The sequence below is a fragment of the Gymnoscopelus braueri genome, assembly GCF_963280865.1.
Source record: "Gymnoscopelus braueri genome assembly, chromosome: 17".
NCBI lineage: Eukaryota > Metazoa > Chordata > Actinopteri > Myctophiformes > Myctophidae > Gymnoscopelus > Gymnoscopelus braueri.
Genome location: NC_137617.1, coordinates 48,812,941 through 48,834,692, shown reverse-complemented (window position 1 = coordinate 48,834,692; position 21,752 = coordinate 48,812,941). Strand labels below are relative to the sequence as shown.

The window sequence follows — 21,752 nt, the reverse complement described above, 5'->3', positions numbered from 1 at the left end:
TAGATCTTTCCATTCAGAACACAAGCAGCTGATTTATTACGTGGAATCTGCATGGGAGCAACTTCTGTCCACACAGATGTTTTAGGATTGTACTTCACCACCTGGGGCGGTGGGTCGTAATCATTTGGAGCACCAACTAGAGTCCAGGAGAACACACACGTCAAAACATTATTCACTGTCACCAAAGGATCTGTACATTTTCAGTGAACCATTATGCTTGACATACACTAACATAACATTAAAAACACAACCTCATGAAACCCAGCAGGTGCATGAATCTGTTCCATACCGATAGAATAGAGATGTCCATCCAGTGCGACCACACAGCTGGCAATATCGAAACACGCTGCAAAACCGACAGATTCCATGAGCTGCCAGGTGTCTGTGTTGGGGTCGTAGCGTTCCATCGAGTTAGTGTTCCTGTTATTACTCCCCCAGCCCCCCACTGCAAACACGTATCCATCCAGCATCGCCAGGTCTATGGACCATGGAAGATTGAACAGGGAAAACATTTTAAATGATCATTAGAAGTGATAATCTTAGCCATATGCAGCATCTCATTGGGTGAAAAAACGGTATCTATGATCCAAGTTATAATTTGGCATTCTCATAAACTCATGGCTCATGTTTGAAGAGCTAAATCCACCCCGCCACCAACATTTCCCATACTACCTGTACAGACGCCTTTTCAGAACCTGCTCATTTTAATGAATTTCCATATCATGGCACGACCCCATTTTATGGTGGACATTTTTTGGCCACCCCACACTTTATTTATAGCCTAGTGCAATTTCAAAGTGGAAATAAATAATATCTTAAAATAAAAGCATACATTGTTGGCCTTACTGTATATATGACCTTTTTTTTTAAAATAAAAATAATAATAATTTAAAACAGTAATTCCTGCAGATTTGTAAGCCTATCCATTCAATGAAACAAATAAATAATATAGCGCGGCCTCAAAACACCATAGCAGAACACTGCCGCGACTCTTCCCGCCCCCCCCTATTTTGCTATTTTCTGAAAGAAAATACTAAAATATCTTTTTAAATGTTGCCTATGGTGACCTGCCCAAAATAGGGACACCAGGGTTCATGTGGATCATTTTGATTTGCCTATGAATTGAATACCAAGGCCCTCATTGGAAACAAGTCCGCAAGGACTTTTATGAACGGACCTGTTAGACAAAGTATTTTAAATGTAACTGTGCTGTTTTACATTTTTTGCCTAATAAAATATTCAATCAATCAATAGTTTGACAATCTTACTCAAATGACAGCGTGGCTCATTCATGGGAGCCAGCTTCAACCATGAGTTATGGTGAACATCATAGCGCCACATCTCTCTACTGTAAACTCCATCATAGTAGAATTTGCCTCCGGCCAAATACAGAGTGGAACCTATGGTGGAAGAATAGCAGAATTAAAAACAAGGTATACCTGCTCTATTGTTAAAAGAAATACGATTTGAATATGCATTTACAACTTAACATTTCTTCTATCTTATCATGATGGTTTATTTATAAAGCCAAGGAATTCACCAAAACAGTGCCAGTGTGTTGTGAAATAAGCTGCCAGGTGGGCAACATGCCAACCTCACCACTGGCTGCAGTAGGTAACATTCTTGTAGTAACATTTAGACAACACCCTGCCTGTGATCTATCAGCAATTAAAATGGTAAAAAAAACACTGTTCCCAGTATTCCTTGACCAATCACGTTGCTCTATGTGAAGGGAAGTGTCTACTGCCTGTCAATCATATATGCACATTCATCAATCACTGGCTGTAGTGCTTTGAGATTCTGTGCAACACTACGTCTTACTACGTTTACTGTATGATGCAACACTACGTCTTACTATGTTTACTGTATGATGCAACACTACGTCTTACTATGTTTACTGTATGATGCAACACTACGTCTTACTATGTTTACTGTATGATGCAACACTACGTCTTACTACGTTTACTGTATGATGCAACACTACGTCTTACTACGTTTACTGTATGATGCAACACTACGTCTTACTATGTTTACTGTATGATGCAACACTACGTCTTACTCTGTTTACTGTATGATGCAACACTACGTCTTACTACGTTTACTGTATGATGCAACACTACGTCTTACTACGTTTACTGTATGATGCAACACTACGTCTTACTACGTTTACTGTATGATGCAACACTACGTCTTACTACGTTTACTGTATGATGCAACACTACGTCTTACTCTGTTTACTGTATGATGCAACACTACGTCTTACTACGTTTACTGTATGATGCAACACTACGTCTTACTACGTTTACTGTATGATGCAACACTACGTCTTACTATGTTTACTGTATGGTGCGGTACTATAGTTGCTCTGTGGTGTGTTGTTGAACTTGAACAGCTTGTCTAAGTTGATGGTTGCTAAGCTAGCATTGAACAAACGTTATTGTTGGGTGGGGCTTAGCGGTCGGTCTATTCAGAGGTAAAACAGTAGGATCCATTACAGGTCCTAAGTTGATTGACTGTGATGGTAATCCTCACCTGATGCAACCACAGCATACTGCATTGCTTTCGAGGGCAGTCGTCCAAGAGTCTTCCACTGATTGGTCAGGGGATCAAAGCTCTTAACTTTGTCAAAGCCCTCGGAAGTGTAAGTCGTTCCCAGCGTCACGATCACTGCCACAAGCAGAGGAGAAGGAGCCGGTGAGATAAGAGTAGATTTAAGAGTTGAGGGAGAAACCAAATGTATTTGGTTGAGCTTTCAGTGTGGCAGCGCACTTTATGTACACTCAGAGCCGCTCCAAGCGCACTCGGAGGGCCCACTCGGCTCCTCCAAAAAGCTAATTACCAATTGAGACAAAACAATTTCCGGGTCAAGCTGGAGTGATCTCTGCTCGAGTGAGCAGAGATTTTCGGTATTGGAATTTGGCTCAAGAGGGCTAGTGTGTCTAGCCTGCAGGCTGACTCTGCCCAAGGGAGAGCGAGAGCGAGACCCCAACCCGCCTCAACCCGCCCCGCGAACCCATATATAAATCTATGGCTCAACCCGCCCCGCGGGTTGAGCCCCGCGGGTCGTACCTATAATTCTGTAAAATCAAGGTTAGAAAATAATCTTCAAGTATACACCCCAAGTGTATTCAAACTGTTTTATTGTTATTATTCGTATTCTTATTAGGAATAAAGACAAAACAAGAGCATGTGATTTTATTTATTTTTTTGCGTGTGAGAGCGGCTGTTTTTTGCGTGTGAGAGCGGCTGACCCGCTCACTCGCAGCCCGCGCGGGTTGACCCGTGGGTTACGGTTCGGCCCGCTCATCACTACCGTCTAGACATCTTGAATGAGATTAAAAACGGAGTAGCTCTGTAATTAAGATCAGGTGTGTTTGGAGGAACGTGAGCTATGTGTCAACATGCATGCATGTGTTCAGCAGGTACCTGTGGTCCTGCGTGGGCGTGCTGTGTTACAGTAGGGCTGCTCCTTGGCCTCAGAGATGAACCTCTGGCTCAGACACTCAACCACAGTGAGGAGGTAGGAGGGACTGATGAGAGGCATACGGATGTGCTGTAGCACCTTGAAGAACACATAGAACACCAAGTATTTACTATAGTCCAACCGGAACAACATTATACAATAATCATGCATATTACCAGCCAGTACCACATATACGTATGCAGTAGATGCCAAGCATGTATTGAAAGTGACTAACTCATTTAGAAGACCCCAGACATATCGACAGGCAGAGACCTCTGATCGTCTTACAAGGTGAGACTAAGAAATGACTGACCTGTTCAAAGCTCTGCTTGCGGGTAGGACACTTGTCTAACCACAGCATGGCAGCATCAAACACCATGTCCTCCTTGGGAACATTCAGATGGTCACTGGAGAGAATCTCTATCAGTCTTTCCACAGGGAGAGAGAGGAACTCTTCCTATTGGTAGAAGAAAATAAAAAACACGATTAGCTGATACATGAAGGCACTGTTCTTAAGTTCTCATACTTCATACTGAAGTAACATTTTCTCCTCTGACGTTTCACTGCTGATAGATGGTTTGTTTGGTGAAATGGACAAGTGACGGTAGCTTCTTAATATATATCTAATCACTGTGACTGAATGTTTCTACTCAGGTGGTCTGAGTCAGTTATGGTGGTGACAGGTTGAGTAATAGTAATAAAACAAAGTTATAGCAGAAACAAGCCAACAACAGACAAAAACAACTTGGTAAATGTATGATTCCTCAATCACTGACCTGCTGGTAGATGACACTGAATTCATCCAGAATGTAATCCATGCAGTGTTTCTTCAACATTTCGTAGGAGTGGTCCTCGGCAAAGCAGTAAATCTCTACACAGTTATTTATATCCATGTGACGCTTCATGTAGTTAAAGCAGGCCTCTCGAACAGCCTCGACTTCCCACAAGTCTGATGCTGCTAGCAGGTCCTAGAACAAATGAAACAAAATATCTTTATTAAGCGCTGTGACGTTATGTAGGACAAGAATGGAGACAATAAATAAGGTTTATGATGATAATACGTTACCTGAACATTATCAGTGGAGATGGACACCTTTGATGTGTAGGCATAGTTCACCAGCAATCCAATCATCTGAGGCTCCACTCCTCTGATGGTCACCCTTTCCTGTGTGGACTCCACCATGTCTGATGTAAACATGGCCTGTGCAGGTTGAAAAGGAAAATGGTTGGCTTGGAGTGTCCATAGTTTAGGTCTTTCTAATTTACATTATTAATTGATTCATTGATTAATTCGTTTGGACAACAGCATTATAATTGGTTCATATAAAAGCCAAGGCAGAATTGAGATGTAATTCCCTTAACACCAGCAGGTCCATAATAAAAGTCCATATTTACCTCAAAATAAGTGCTGAAGGAGGCCAGTACATAACGATGGCAGGGGACCTCCTGTCCCTCACAGCACAGGATCACATCACACAAGGTACTGTTGAGACGCAGCCTGTTGAGACCCTCTAAGACCTTGTTGGGATGGCTGGGGTCCTCAAACATCTCAGCATCCACACTGGTGCCGTCCTCCTGAAGTACAACGACAACATCCAGAGGGAGATTTATAATCAGACAAATAAACTACTATTCATCTGTGAGTCATGTTGCTGATCTAAATGTGACATTTTAACAAAGGCAACAACACACGTTTCCTATTACTAGCTGGCTGGGTAATCTGGAGTGAGGTTTCTCATCCATCCCCCTCTCCATCTTCCCCTTACCCTCCCAATCAGCAGCAATCTGCCCCAAACCCCCTCAATGAGCCCCTTTGCCCTTCCAATGTGCACCAACCTTTACCAAACAGCCCCAAATCCTCCTAAAATGTAGCCAAAGGTGGTGATCACACCGAGATGCGTCACTACAGGTGCAAACGCATCATAAATGCCTTGAAAAGCACAGACAAACATACAGACATCCAGGATGTATTCTGTCCTCCTGTGCTTGATGTTTTAACAGTCAACACACAGCAGCTTGCACACAACAATGCAGTCAGTCTACCAACAGCTGTTGAACATCACACTTTCCATGTGTGTGTGCGATATATATACTGTACACACTCACATGGTCAGTGTCCAGTCTCATTCTCTTGGCAGCTTGTGGTGATTCTCTCTGGCAGGCATTATCCAGGATGTTGTCAGCCATGTCTGAGGTGAGGTGGAGAGAGAACACACAACATTACTGTTACATGTGGTTACACAGGAACATACCCATAGTGTTCATTTATTTTTGTCACGATTTGTGATTTCTTTCCATGTAGGCTGAGCATATTAAATGAGGTTAATGTCTTGTCATTGTTTGTCAGGTTATTGAGCTTCCCAGTACCGACAGTCTTCTACAGCTGGCCATTGGAGCAGTTTGAGTGGATTCTTTCTCTGGGTAACTCTGACAAATTAATATGGAAATGTTTCTCAGTGAGTGCAAACGACTACTAAGCATTGTTATGTCTCCTATGTGTTAAACTCATATTTCTATATATTGTGGCATTAAATAACACAGTCAGTCAGACTCTCCTCCCTCCTGGCTTCCAAGCTCTGGAATAAATAATAGCTATACTATGCAGATAGATGTTGGTTTCATTGCTTATTGTTTATGAGGAGAATGTTATTTAGCTAGCATGGCTCTGTTTAGACAGATCCTAGGTTTGATGTGTACCTGGTATCCTAGTTTCTTAGGTTGCACTTTATTTATGTGACCATTTACCCCGTCTTTAGTTGAGCAGAGTTCATGTCATTTACTCTGCTCTTACACTTGGAAATCTCTCTGGATAAAAGTGTCTGCTAAATGCCTAAATTGTAAATGCAATGCACAAGGTGACCACCGAGGTGCAACACAGAGCCTGTCATCACAGCTTGATCATAATAAAGGTTTAATAATCAGTGTGTTGTGCAGACAGGCCTGTTGCTAGACAGATTACATTCCACACACCTACAATGAAATAAATATGCATTATTATATTTTGGACCAAAACACTTCTGTTGCCATCAACTTTGAAACACTGACAAAACTGACCATCATTGAGTTGTTTTTTTTGTTTTTACAAAAACAGCAGATACAAATGAAATGGGTTTTAGACACTGACAGTCTGTGTTCTATATTTTAATGGCACTGAAACCATAACACTCCAAGACAGTTGAAAGCAATTATAACATCAAAGTCACAGAGCATTATAATATAATGGTTAGTAAATAAACAAACAAAGTAAAATAATAGAAATCAATGGAAGATAACTATTTTTGCACAACTTTTGCCGTGTTGCCACTCGGTGAAGCCTCAATTTGTAAAACTAAGACACATCTAAAGACAACATAAAATGACGGCTGTTGGTTGATACCGGGTATCCTCAATGTGCTCCCTGAGCACAAACACATCTTCATTCTGAACCAAACTCATCCCAAGCTGCACACCAACTGACCATGTGTCTGGAGCCCTGTTTAGACTGACCATGTCTCTGGGCCTGTTTAAACTGACCATTAGATCTGAACATGTCTCTGGGCCTGTTTAAACTGACCATTAGATCTGAACATGTCTCTGGGCCTGTTTACACTGACCATTAGATCTGAACATGTCTCTGGGCCTGTTTAGACTGACCATTAGATCTGAACATGTCTCTGGGCCTGTTTAGACTGACCATTAGATCTGAACATGTCTCTGGGCCTGTTTAGACTGACCATTAGATCTGAACATGTCTGTTTAGACAGTCAGTAAAATCAGTGTTGTCAGATTCTGCGAGAGAAATAAGCCACCAGGTCTACGAAAACAAGCCCAAAAGAAGTGACTATTAGGCCACATGAGCACTTTAAACCTGTATGTATCCGGGTCATTTGAAAAAAGTAGATCTACAAGCTTACTAGATCCTGTAGAGCTTGTAGATCTACTATTAATCTACTACTAATCTTGAAAAAAGGTGGGGGGGAACACATTTGACAAGAGGATCCCATTTGAAACAAGCTATTGCAGCTTTCCTGGGCAATCCATTTAGGTTGACCTTGTATTGTAAACTGTACTTCCATGTGCTTTTTCTATTTTACAAATACATATTAATCTGGGGGTCCTTGACATGAACATGTTTGAGAACCACTGGTTTGAACAACCATTGTGAAACAAGCCCAAATAAGCAACTACACTTTAGAAACAAGCCCAAATAAGCAACTACACTTTAGAAACAAGCCCAAATAAGCAACTACACTTTAGAAACAAGCCCAAATAAGCAACTACACTTTAGAAACAAGCCCAAATAAGCAACTACACTTTAGAAACAACCCCAAATAAACAACTACACTTTAGAAACAAGCCCAAATAAGCAACTACACTTTAGAAACAAGCCCAAATAAGCAACTACACTTTAGAAACAAGCCCAAATAAGCAACTACACTTTAGAAACAAGCCCAAATAAGCAACTATGGGGCGGCCATAGCTGAGTGGTTAGTGAGCCCGCCTAGGGAGCCAGAAGCCCTGGTTGCCCCAGGTACGATTCCAGGCCACGCCAGCATATGTGTCGATGAAATGAAATTTGTCCCTGAGCAAGACTCTTAACCCCTAATTGCTCACAGGCCCTCATTGGAAACAAGCCCGCAAGGACTTTCATGAACGTCCTGTTAAAAGGAATTATCCTTATCCTACACGTTAGAAACAAGCCCAAATAAGCAACTACACTTTAGAAACAAGACCAAAATAACGCAGCCCACAACTATAATACCGATATTTATTTACAAGCAACTTCACATAAAAACAAGCCCAAAGTTGTTTATAATAAGCAGACCTGGCAACACCGAGTAAAATCCGATTCATTTCACAAATCCGAATATGGAGTTTGGCAAGTTCCAACTAACCAACTAGCAGTGTGGTGTAAAGTAACGAAATACATTTACTCAAGTACTGCACTTAAGTACAATTTTGAGGTGTTTTTTACTTTACTGGAGTATTTCCAATGTTCTATACTTTTACTTCTACTCCATTACATCTCAGAGGCAAATATTGTACTTTTTACTCCACAACAATTATTTGCGCACACACACACACGGGACCGTACCTATGTTCCCCAGGTTCTATGCAGGTTCCCCGCTTTCCTAGGAGAGCGGGGAATATAGGACCTAACCTAACCTAACCATAACCTTAGTGGGGGAACATAGGTATGACCCCCCCCCACACACACACACACACACCCCTTGTGCAGACAAACTAAATAACAGGTGACATACCGTGTACCTCTGCCCAGAATAATCCAGGAGTTGTTCAACCGTTTACTTTTTATCTGGTATTTGTCTCGTTTTACAGAGACTCTTTAGTACTTTAGAGCTCTGTTCACCTCTGTAGTCTGTCAGATCTGTTTGTGCTGACATGCTCTAAAACCCAACAGGTGATTTCAATGTTACTGTGATTAGGGTCACGTGATGTCTGCCCCTTCAACAGACCACAATGCAAAGAACAGTAGATGGCGCTATAGCACCATGCATACACCATACGAATACAATATGTCACAGAAATAAAAAATACAGTCACAATTTTCATTTTCAGAAAAACAAACAATAAAAATAAAATACAACAAAAGACAACCCATCTCTGGGACAGCTGAAACCACTTCAGCCCTATTTATGCGATGCAACACGTTGTGAGCTTGTAGATCGGCTATTTTGAAAAGATTTTAACACATTTCATACATTTGAAACCTGTGAAATGGGACATTCTGCATAATGGGTACTTTTACTTTTAGTTACTTTTTGGAGCATTTGGTAAATTTAAGAAATAAAGAAAATAAAACCAAAAACAATTTCAACATGTTTTATTATGCCAGTTAAATCACCTTAATACTGGCATCACAACAGGAAGGAGTGGAGCGACAATACAAATGTAAATGCAGCAACAAACACATTTAATATCAAATAGCAATAAGCTATAACATAATTAAAAAGTGGGAATAAACTATACGGCAAGTGATTGGATTATCTAAAAATACAAAAAAAAGCTAAATACAAGTGACAGTCAATAAATGTATTGTCAATTAAAACTGAATTCAATGACTAAATGTTATTGATGATCAACTTGTGTTTAACTGCTGTGTATGTATTTTTTGTAACCTGCAGGGAAAGCTATAACACTAATACTCAGAAAGCAGGGCTGAGGGGAGCTTTTGTAAAACAGATTTATAAATAAATAAATGCTGAACCCTCCTCACTGATAAGAGCTGTAGGTTAGTAGTAACAATGACCTGTATAACTATATTCACTGATGAATGATTAATAACATTTGTATTGTCTAACATAACAATATAACATTAAAATAGATTTACAAGCTCTTCTTGTGAATTTTATGGTTTATTATGTCAAATGATAAACTTATTAGGAAAAAACTAGTTTTTAAAACTAAGAACACAAAAAAAAGGGGGGGGGGGGTGAAAGTCAAGTCGAAAATAAACTAAGCACGGCAACCCATCAGATTGCATCAATGTTCCATTCCATCAATGTTATTCAGGTCATTTAATTAACATTACATTAGGGTTATAAGTGTTGAAGGAGTTTCTTAAAACTTGCCTCACTGGGTGCCTCAGTGATCATAGTCGGTAACATATTGTAATGGCCCTATACATCAGTGGTTCTCAAACTTTTTCATGTGAAGGACCCCCAAAATGATATATATTTTGCCGCAGACCCCCATCTCAAATATGTTATTCCAGGGACCCCCCAGAAGCCAAGATTTGAGTTACAAATGTTCGCTTTAAAAATATATATATTCAGAGGTTTGCACAACTTTTCACTATTCAAAAAGAAAAAGCAGATCTACAAGTGCCGCGCTATGAGCTTGTATATCTGCTATTTTTGAATAGCCAAAGTATAAAAGGTTAAAGTGGTTAACTGGAACCCCCCGCAAGGACCCCACTTTGAGAACCAATGCTATACATTACAGATCTGCATAGCACATTTGTTCTGGGTTTTGTTTAACTACAGTATGTGATCCCTAGTAGCCTGCCTGGTAGCGTGACTATTATGATCTCTCACAAAATGTATTTGCGAGTATACAGACAAATTGGTTGTTTACTATGACCAATATTCCTAAAGAAACCCACAAAAATCACATGCCACCCTCTCCCATACTCTGAGCCACCAGAGACTGTCATGCAATCTCTCAGTACTCTGCCTCAAACCCAATAGAAAAGCCTTGCAGCTTAAGGTGTTTTTTTTTTTTTTTTTGTTATTTGAACACAATAAACAGTCAACCTAAGCAGGCAACTGTCATGATACTTTAGTGTACATCCAGGAGTAGTCCATGAGCACATCATGAGCCAGAGAAGACAGGGATCATTAATCCAAGAACATTATTTCCTCTACAGAGAGCAACCAACACCTACTGAAGATGATGGCTGCACAGGGAGGTTTGACACCAAACATTCTGGTAGAATCCATTGCCGCAGTAGAGCCGGTAGATGATAATATCAAGTCTTCATAATCCTCATTTGCATCATCATTGTTTACATCATAATCATATTCTATTATTATATATCTATTGTATATCTAATGATCCATAAATTCATCCATACATGCACGGATCAGGCTCGAGACAGGCATCTTCAAAAGACCGGTAATCATCAGAATCAGAATCAGAATCTATGGGTTGACCATGATCATTCCTCAGCTTGAGAGACACACATTGGAGACCGTAGCGAGCAGCAGGCATCTCTCCCACAGTGTCCCACGTGTCCGTCTCTTCACAGTAGCACTCAATGCCATAGGGATATCTGCATGAAGAGAGACCAACAGCAGTGAGAGAAATGTCTGGTATGGACCAGAAGACACTTTTCCCCAGACATTCATGGAGCAGCAGTGTCTTACCCGAGTCCATCATCGATAACATAGTCCTCATCCATCCCTCCTAGCACGTAGATCTTTCCATCCACCACAGCCGCGCTATGCGAGTAGCGTTTCGCCTCCATGGGGGCACACATGGTCCACTGGTTGGTCTTGGGGTTGTAGCACTCCATCGTATTTTCCGCTGCGTCAGTCCACAGACCACCTATCCACAGACCACAGGTAGATAAACAAGTGTCTGTTAGTATGTTTTACTATAGACCCAAACTACAGCCATAACTCCAGTTCCCAGCATGCTAAACTTCCCAAACGTTCTAGATGCTATTAGACGGACAATAGGGACAGGCTGTAATTGCTTAAGCCCCGCCCCCTCTGTGTTCCTCCTTGAAATGAATGGACAGGGATTTAACATCTTTCCTCTACTTCATATAGCTTAATGAAATTAACTCATCAAAAGCACCACTCTTTTCACACTGGGTGTGATTCTTTGTTACTCCAATAGTTATTTGACAATGTACTAGTTACTTTGCAGAATTAGATTATTGATACAAAACATACATTAGCTGATAAATTATGTTGTATCATTATATGTTAAGAAATTCAGCAGCACATCAAGTATAAAAAAAAATCTGCCCAACCTTTACCAGATCTAACATTAAAGTGATGAACACATTAATTCATTAAAATTTACAATCCAGTAATACAATTGGGTCACTCGATATCACCACCATATTCCACCACTAACTAAGAGCCTTTAAGAACCGGTATGATACCTGTAACATAGATCTTTCCATTCAGAGTGCAGGCAGCCAATTGAGTACGTGGAATCTGCATAGGAGCAACTTCTGTCCACACAGATGTTTTAGGATTGAATTTGGCCACCTGGCTACGTTTATCTGGAGCAGCACCTAGAGTCCAGGAGAACAAAACATTATTCACTCTCAACAGGAGAAGCATGAATTGAATACATAAAATAATACCAAAGGATTTGTATATTTTCAGTTAACCATTATGCTTGACATACACTAATACCGTTATAAAAAACACAACCTCATGAAACCCAGCAGGCTGAACCTGCAGGAGCATGAATCTGTTCCATACCAATTGAATAGAGATGTCCATCCAGTGCGACCAAACAGCTGTTAATATGGTAACGCGCTTCCACACCGACAGAGTCCATCAGCTGCCAGGTGTCTGTGTTGGGGTCGTAGCGTTCCATGGAGTCTCGAGTCTTGTCATCATCCCGGCCCCGGCCCCCCACTGCAAACAGATATCCATCCAGCACCACCAGGCCTATGGACCATGTGGGGTTGAACAGGGGGAAAACATGAAATGATCATTAAAGTGATGATCTTCGCCATATGCAGCCTCTCATTGGGTAACCAAGGTAACAACACTTAGCGGTAATTCCAAAACTAAGTTAAAAGGCAGGATCTTTAACAGATCATTTTAAATTCAACTTGAATTTCAAATTGTAATTTGACTAGTATGATGCTGTGCAATAATTATGCATTCTCTTATGCAATACATTTGTTAAGAGCTACCAACATTTCCCATACTCAAGGCTGTGATGTCAGGAGTGGAAGTAGTGTTACCTTACTGCTGCTTGACCGCACCACTCCACTAATACAGGAACAATTATTTCATTTATTTCCTTTAACCAATTCATTCATTTCATATTTTACAGTTGCTGCGTCTTTTGCAATATAGTTCCTGTCCATCTAGGCTCTTTACACTCATGGGGACGCATTTGTGCAAAAAGAGAAAGTGCTTCGGACACACAGTAAAAAACAGTTTTCATTGTTTTTGGGCTGCTGAGCGGACGGGCCCGAGCGAAAGCGCTGAGCGACCGGTGCGCAAATCAAGGTGGGTGAGTGACGGAGCGGAGGGATCGGAGCAGGGGGGGAATCAACATCAGCGAATTGCGAGCGTGACAACAGCCCCCTGTAGCATGGAGCGGCATTGTCCCCCACTCTGCTACGCTCAGTCTCTGGTACAACCAGCAACTGGATCCACTGTCATTACTCACTTGTGATGTCTGGAACAGATTCATTCTGCTACCTCTGTACAGCCACCTTTTCTCATTTAATTACTTACAAATGTTCATGTAATATATAAAAACGAAATCTTTTTGTTTATAATAGACATTCTGGGGGTGAATTCGTTCTACTGTTATGCCACCAAAATGTGGAATGCCCTACCACCAGCCATCAAAAAGAGCGACTCCCTACCCTCCTTCAAAAATGCCATAAGAGAGCACCTGTCTGCAATTTGCAACTGGACCTAGACAAGTCTTCTAGCTTGCCAAAATAAATGAACCCCCACTGTTTTTTTAGCGACCCCATCACCGACTACCAAAATTTCAGCCAATCAGGAGAGAGTACCCATTTATCAGTTTCACCTTTAAAGTGTTCCAGTTCTAATTGTGTCTGCTCATTTATTTGCGTCACCACTTCCAATTAATCTGTGTCCTAACTGAGTTCTCCATCCTGATTGGATAACATTGGTACCCTGGCCGGAAAATGCATTTTCTGTTTAATAAAGAGCTGGAGAGACATGGAGACTCCTGTTACTGAACAAACACTCCATAGCAATGAGAACTATCAGAATATAGAGCTATTTAACACTTATTTTAATTATAAAATATCTTTAAATTGGCATTGTTTGACATCTTACTTTTGTGACAGCGTACCAACTTCGTGTGAGCCATTGTCCTCAACCATGAGTTATGAGGATCATAGCGCCACATCGCCCATGGACTGTATGAACCATAACCGTCACCGATATCTCCGGACAGATACAGAGTAGAGCCTATGGTGGAAGAAGAGCAGAATTGAAACAATGACTTATGCCTTGATTGTTAAAAGAAATACATATTTGAACACATTTCCTGCCATTGACGGAGATGTCCGTCATTTCAAATCCAACCGTTGACCGCCATTGACGGAAATCAATTCAAAACAAAAGAAATGGCTCTAACGCAACTTAGCAAGGATCCCTTAACTCTGAGAGAAGGAACGACGGATGCGACCAAAATAAAAGAGTATCGGACACATTTCTGATCCAGGTATCGGGAGAACTCTACTTCATATATCTTCTTCTTCGTCTATAATATTATTGTGATGGTTCACTTTTCAAGCCAAGAAATTCACAGAAATTCATCAAAATAGTTCCAGTGTGTGGTGACATAAGCTGCCAGGTGGGCAACACTACGTTTACAATGGCTGTAAAGTCAGCTTCCACCAAATGTAAGGAGCCCAAGCTAAGCGCGGTAATACGTTTACGTCCACAGAGTACCGAATGATAGCACTATTAACACATTGAGTGCCAGGTTTTTTTTAAAACAGGGTACAGTCAGTGCCTGGATTTTTAACAATTTTTGAACCTTTTTCAAGTAGTCACAAAATATTTTCAGTGATCACCGTCCTCACGGTGATCCCCTCATTACACACATAGAGGTCTCGTACAATCGGGGGGTAAAAATGTTAAACATTCGATAATCCGTTCCATAGTTGCAGCCAGTTGAAAATAGTCAAAAATAGTCAAAAATACATAGTAAAAAGAAAAAGTACACAGGAGCCGAGATACAGGCTTTTGAAGTCATAAGTTAAACAGGAAGTGGATTAAAGTATAAATATTCGAAAAATGATATCTCCTGGTGAAAAAGAAGAAAAAAAAAAAAAAAAGAGTAATATTTTTTTTTCCTCGTTTGGATTATGAAAAACGGTCCGGACCGTTTTTTGGCACTCAATGTGTTAATAAATGTAGCAACGCTAAATAACCTATGATCACTGTTGCTAAATTGCTTACTGCACCTCTAAAACGTGATTCTAATTTTAATGGCTTGATACCTGTAAATGAAAACATGCACCCTAGCACTGCTCTGTCCTTGTATTCCTTCTTGTTACTTTTTTTTACTGCCTTCACATTTCAACAAGTCAGAGGCAAAACAAACCCCAAGTTGATTGAGTTGATGAACTTCTCACCTAAGGCAAACACCACAGGATTGTTCACTCTCATGGGCAGTCGTCCAACTGTCTTCCACTGGTCGGTCAGGGGATCAAAGCTCTCAAACGTGTCGACATGGTTCACCCTGGACTTTGCTCCCACTGTCACGATCACTACAACCAGTGGTGGAGAAGGAGCAGGTCAGACAAGAGGAGATTTAAGAGTTCATCAACGGTTTATTTCATAAAAAGAGGCACGGTGGCCTGTGAGTTTCAGCTTGTCACATTTTAAACAAGTGTGCTGTGTTACAGTAGGGCAGTGGTTCTCAACATGTGGGTCACATGATTTTGGGGGGGGTCCCCAGATTATGGCATCAAAAGTAATCAACAAACTATTATGAAAACTGGTCAAACTTGACCAAATTGTCAAATAATATAAGAAAGAGATCGCCAATCTACAAGATCACAACGCCTTGCGTTGCGAAGCGTTGTGATCTTGATCAGCTGTACAAAAGGCTCAACTAGTAACTCAAGAGGTCAGAGTGACCTCCTCATGAGCCACTCACCAACGAGCACCAGGTGTGTTTAAATGACTGATAGGTGTCAGCACAGGTGTAGTGTAATTTGTTTGTGAGCTCAGTACAGCTCAGGTCTTCAGAGAGTGTGCGTCTCTGACCACGTGTGAGTAGTGATTCATGTTATTATGTTTAGTTGAATTATATCCCACACAGTTTCTTATGTTGTATTATTGATGACACATTTGTACTGTTTGTTTAAGTTTGCCAAATACTGCATTGATAATGATTTCTGTATGTTTTGTTATTTCTTATGTAGAACCACACCCTGAACAACCTGTAAACCGTGCCTGTGCATTTCATAAGTAAAAACCTAAAAGGACTTTTATGCCTCCCGTGTCGTAAATGACATCCCATGTTGTTGACTACATAGCCCATAAACCTTCACTACATCAGCTATTTTCACAATATTAATCTGTGGATGCTAGTCTAAACTAAATGTAATGCCTACAATTCCAAGTGCTTGTCAGGGTGGCAGGTCCACAGTTCAAATATGATTATTTTGGGGGGTCCACAGTTCAAATATGATTATTTTTGGGGGTCCGCAGTTCAAATATGATTATTTTGGGGGGTCCGCAGTATTATTTTGGGGGGTCCACAGTTCAAATATTATTTTGGGGGGGTCCCCATTTAAAATATTTTGGGGGGGGTCACCAGATTATGGCATCAAAAGTAATCAACAAACTATACTACAAAAACTGGTGAAACCTTGACCAAATTGTCAAACAATAGAAGAGGCAAAAAAAATATAAATAGACGATCTACAAGCTCACAACGTCTCGCAACGATCTGCTATTTTCATAATATTTATCTGTGGAATGTAATGCTTACAATTCCAAGTGCTTGTCAGGGTGTTCAAATATGATTATTTTTGGGGGTCCCCAGTTCAAGTATAATTATTTTGGGGGGTCCGCAGTTCAAATATGATTATTTTTGGGGGTCCCCAGTTCAAGTATAATTATTTTGGGGGGTCCGCAGTTCAAATAGATTATTTTGGGGGGTCTCCAGTTCAAATTTTAGGGGTCACGGGCTGAAAAGGTTGGGAACCACTGCAGTGGGGGACCTACCTGTGGGCCTGCGTGGGCATGCTGTGTTACGGTTGGGCCGCTCCTTGGCCTCAGAGATGAACCTCTGACAGCCCTGGTGTTCTTTCCCCATATCCAGACTCTGAACCACAGTGTGGAGGTAGGAGGGACTGATGAGAGGCAGACGGATGTGCTGTAGAACCTTAAAGATCTAGTGAAATGAAACATATGTTATTTTCACAATTTTAGAGCATATCCGTGGTCATCATATGGGCATTCCTAACAATAGATGGCAATTATTATTTTATAACCCATTTGTGTGTATATTTATATCAAAAGTCCCTATAAAGCCCATCTTAATTACTTCCTGTAAACAAAAACGTACTGCGTGATGACAGATCAACTTTCATGAATATAAATGTCCTTGATTTCGTTCACCTGTGTGATTCCCATAGCTGCACGTTCCTCCAAACACAGCTGATTTTAATTACAGAACTACTCTGTTTTGAATCTCGTTCAAGATGACGTCTAGAGTAGACGGTGTATTATTACTCATTGTAAACTTAAAATCAGCACACACAAATATACATCTGAAAACATTTTAGGTTAGAAATAAGCAACTTGGTAACACAAGTTACCTCTTTCTCTCCCTTGGCCAGCGTGCGCCTGCAAGCTACAAGCAATAACCGTGCTATAGTCTGAAGGGATGGAACCTTCCGATTGGTTGCGAGGCCGTTTCAGACCAAAACTTCAAAATAAAATGACCGAAAATGTCATTGCACTGGTCTGGATCTTTAATGAACACAGAACATCATTATGTTTATGCGTAATACCAGGATGAAACATATCGTCGCCAACCTCCTATCTCAGTTTTTCAAACTTTTTCATTTTCTTTAATTGAATCAATTCAACTATCTCCACACTCACTGGTCAAAAACCTCCTAACTCCACTTGAGCTGGATTGGGGTGAAGTCAAAGTGATGATAATATAAGGACACATGCAAGTATCTGACAATGTAGATAGAAAGTCACAATACCAACTTTTATAAAAAGATATATATTTTGGACATAGTTGGTTACTGCCTGACAGCAGAGATAATAGATGTCAAGCAGTTGGCTCTGTTCTAGAAACTACCTTGCATTTAGAACAGGGGTCTTCAACGTTTTCAGGCCAAGGACCCCCTAGCTGAGAGAGAGATGAAGCAGGGACCCCCCTCTATATTGTATAAAACTGTTTTCAGACCTTTTTTTTTATTTACTTGGTCTGCTCTTTTTTCCCTCTACACCTATATAGCTTTGCCAAAAGTAGCCGATCTACAAGCTCACAACGCCTCGCAGCGAGATCGGCTACTTTTGGCTAAAGTTCTCCTCAGAAAAGGGATTGGGTTCAAGTGGTTAATGTAAAAGAAAAAAAAATCATATCACACAATGATTTGGCGGACCCCCTGTAGTAACTCTGAGAACCCCCTAGGGGTCCAGGACCCCCTGTTGAAGACCGCTGATTTTCTTACAAGGTGGAGGACACGACCTACCACGCCGGCAATGGACCACACTGAACCGTCTACGAACTGGGGTCGGTCGCTTTAAAACATCAATGAAGACGTGGGGCTTGGCGGACAGTGCGGCATGCGAGTGCGGTGACCCTGAGCAGACCGCCGACCATATAATCACCATCTGCCCCTTATATAGACCACCTTCGGAAGCCAGCCTCTTCGACCTAGGACCAGAGATGCGGGCATGGCTACACGGCACCGAGTTGGACCTCTGACGTTACACGAAAGAAGTCTTACACGGTGAGACTAAGAAATGACTGACCTGTTCAAAGCTCTGCTTGCGGGTAGGACACCTGTCTAACCACAGCATGGCAGCATCAAACACCATGTCCTCCTTGGGAACATTCAGATGGTCACTGGAGAGAATCTCTATCAGTCTTTCCACAGGGAGAGAGAGGAACTCTTCCTATTGGTAGAAGAAAAGTACAGTAGATTAGCTGATAGACGGAGAAGACTGTTCTCACACTTCACACTGAAGTAACATTTTCTCCTCTGAAGTGCTCACTGGTGATAGACGTGTTTGTTTAGTTAAACGGACTGTAGCTTATTAATATATATCCAAGCACTGACTCATTGAATATTTCTACCCAGGTCTGGGTGAGTTGTGGAGGTGGGATGTTGCTGATTAGGAGAAAAAGCCAACAACAGACAAACAACCAGGGGAAATATATGATCCCTCAATCACTGACCTGCTGGTGGATGACACTGAAGTCTTCCAGAATGTAATCCATGCTGTGTTTCTTCAACCCTTCACAGGAGTGGGCCTCGGCAAAGCGGTAAATCTCTACACAGTTATTTATGTCCACGTCACGCTCCATGTTTTCACAGCAGACGTCTCGAACAGCCGTGACATCGAACAAGTCTGATGCTGCTATCAGGGCCTAGACCAAAATGTCTTTATTAAAAAAGGGATAGTTCACCCCCAAAATGACTTTTTTCCTATGGATTAGTCACTCCATGGAGACTTGAATTCATGGATATATTTTTGGTTTTTGTCTCATTCCTAAACCAATAATTTGATGACCGGCAGTGGTTCCGGTAGGAGACACAAAGAGGTCTTCTTTGTGTCTCCTACCGGCAGTGGTGGAAAGTAACTAAGTACATTTACTTAAGTACTGTACTTCAGTACAATTTTTAGGTATTTGTACTTTACTTGAGTATTTCCATTTTCCAATACTTTTACTTCTACTCCACTACATCTCAGAGGCAAATATTGTACTTTTACTCCACTACAATTACTTGAAAACTTTAGTTACTAGTTACTTTTCAGATATAAATTATGATATTACGAAACATACATTAACCACTTTAGCCCTATTTTATACATTTGCGACGCGTTGTGAGCTTGTAGATCGGCTATTTTCAAACATTTTTGTACTTTTACTTTTGGTACTTTAAGTACATTTTGATTCCAGTACTTCTGTACTTTTACTCAAGTAAATTTAGAATTCCGGACTTTTACTTGTAACAGAGTACTTCTACAGTGCAGTATTGATACTTTTACTTAAGTAAAACATTCGAGTACTTTTTCCACCACTGCCTACCGGAACCGCTGCCCTAAAAAAAAATGTAAGCACCGATATAGAACATGTTGATAATAATAATCATAGTTTATGATGAAAATACATTACCTTCACATTTGAGCTGATCACACCTGTCTTTGTGATGGTCTCTGTGATGCACACTTCACAAGTGTAGGCGCAGTCCACCATCAATCCAATCATGTGAGGCTCCACTCCTCTGATGGTCACCCTTTCCTGTGTGGACTCCACCATGCCTGATGTGAACATGGCCTGTGAAGGTTGAAAAGGAGAACGGTTTGAGTGTTCATGGTTTAGGCCTTTCTCATGCACATTGTGTCAACTATTAACACATTAAGACCGGGAACGCATCTGTATCATTCTTCGATTTCTTTGGCTATTGAAAAACAGCAGCATAGTGCGGCAGCGGGTGCCACGCTATGAGCTTGTAGATCTGCTATTTTTGAAAAATCGTGAAAATGTGTGCACATTTTTGAATATATATATATTTTTTTTTAAGCGAACATTTGTAACTCTAATCTTTGCTTCTGGGGGATTCTACAAAATGTCTTCCGAATCCTAACAGCTTTCTGAAAAAAACCTATGTTTCTATATCAGTGGTTCTCAAACTTTTTCACGTCAAGGACCCCCAAAATGATATGTATTTGGTCGCGGACCACCATCTCAGAATGTGTTGTTCCAGGGACCCCCAGAAGCAAAGATTTGAGTTTTGTTCGCTTTAAAACGTATACATACATACATACATATATATTCAAAGATGTGCACACATTTTCACAAAAAAATTAAGAAATAGCCAAAGTATGAAATAATGGTTGAAGTGGTTAGACAGATGCGTTCCCGGTCTTAAAGGGTTAATTGATTGGATATAGAATCGGTTCACATAAAAGCCAAGGCAGAACAGCAGGTCAATAGATGTGTGTTTACCTTAAAGTATGAGCTAAAGGAGGCCAGTACAGAACGATGGCAGGGGACCTCCTGTCCCTCACAGCACAGGATCACATCACACAAGATATTCTTGAGACGCAGCCTGTTGAGACCCTTTAAGACCTTCTCGGGATGGTAGGGGTCCACAAACTTCATGTTCTCTTTTATTACACTGCTGCCGTCCTCCTGAAGGGCAACGACAACATCCAGAGAGAGATTTATAAAACAGACACAATAAACTACTATTCATCTATGAGCAGGGGCGGATTTTATAAGTTAGGGGCTCCAAGCAAAGCTCAGGAAAAAAATCCTCAAAAGTATACTTAAGCACAGTACTTGAGTAAATGTACTTTACACCACTGGTTTCTACACAAAAAAGGAGGTGGTGCCCCCAGAGGCAAAAAAACAGAGGGGGACAAAATATTAGGGCTGTGAATCTTCTGCTATCTCACGGTTCGATTCCGATTCTGATGATATACAAAATATCAGACAATTGTTCAAGTCGCTCCGGTCCGAGTCCCAAGTCATTTGGTCCCAAGTCCAAGTCCCAAGTCGTTTGGTCCCAAGTCCAAGTCGAGTCCCAAGTCATTTGGTCCCAAGTCCAAGTCGAGTCCCAAGTCAATCCAACCCTCAGGTCCGAGTCCCAAGTCGAGTCCCAAGTCATTTGGTCCCAAGTCCAAGTCGAGTCCCAAGTCAATCCAACCCTCCGGTCCGAGTCCAAGTCGAGTCCCAAGTCATTTGGTCCCAAGTCCAAGTCGAGTCCCAAGAGAAGTCTTTCTGTTGTGGGCAAGTCAATAATGCATTTAACTTGAAGGTTAAGGATGATTGTATTTCAATATATTATAAAAATAGTATAACTATCTGTGAAATATAACCCATT

The 21,752-nt window shown here is 41.0% G+C and overlaps 2 protein-coding genes and 1 long non-coding RNA gene across 3 annotated transcripts in view; 1 reads left to right on the top strand and 2 right to left on the bottom strand.

Annotated features, from left to right (window-relative positions):
• LOC308105257 (mamu class II histocompatibility antigen, DR alpha chain-like) overlaps positions 1-21,752 on the top strand; it is a 305,525-nt gene that overhangs the window by 122,313 nt on the left and 161,460 nt on the right. The window lies entirely within an intron of this gene.
• The window catches only part of LOC308105259, a 106,305-nt gene that overhangs the window by 23,671 nt on the left and 60,882 nt on the right, over positions 1-21,752 (bottom strand). The gene's annotated exons all lie outside the window — the stretch shown is intronic.
• Positions 9,449-19,284, bottom strand: LOC308104617 (kelch-like protein 24). Its single transcript, XM_080455071.1, has 9 exons — positions 19,097-19,284; positions 18,670-18,813; positions 16,897-17,065; positions 15,294-15,428; positions 13,984-14,118; positions 12,409-12,600; positions 12,081-12,215; positions 11,332-11,512; positions 9,449-11,237 (listed from the first exon to the last, which is right to left on the bottom strand). The coding sequence occupies exons 1-9, from the start codon at positions 19,223-19,225 to the stop codon at positions 11,030-11,032; spliced, it is 1,428 nt and encodes a 475-aa protein (XP_080311197.1). The 5' UTR covers positions 19,226-19,284; the 3' UTR covers positions 9,449-11,029.

Excerpts from the sequence above, each read along its gene's own strand:
- LOC308104617 (XM_080455071.1), bottom strand. The coding sequence starts at position 19,225 with ATGGAGCGTGACGTGGACATAAATAACTGTGTAGAGATTTACCGCTTT. Across the intron at positions 17,066-18,669 it reads GCAAGCAGAGCTTTGAACAG|ATCTTTAAGGTTCTACAGCA; the intron begins GTCAGTCATTTC and ends TCATTTCACTAG. Across the intron at positions 11,513-12,080 it reads TGGAAAGATCTATGTTACAG|GTGGTCTGTGGACTGACGCA; the intron begins GTATCATACCGG and ends GTCTGTGGATAG.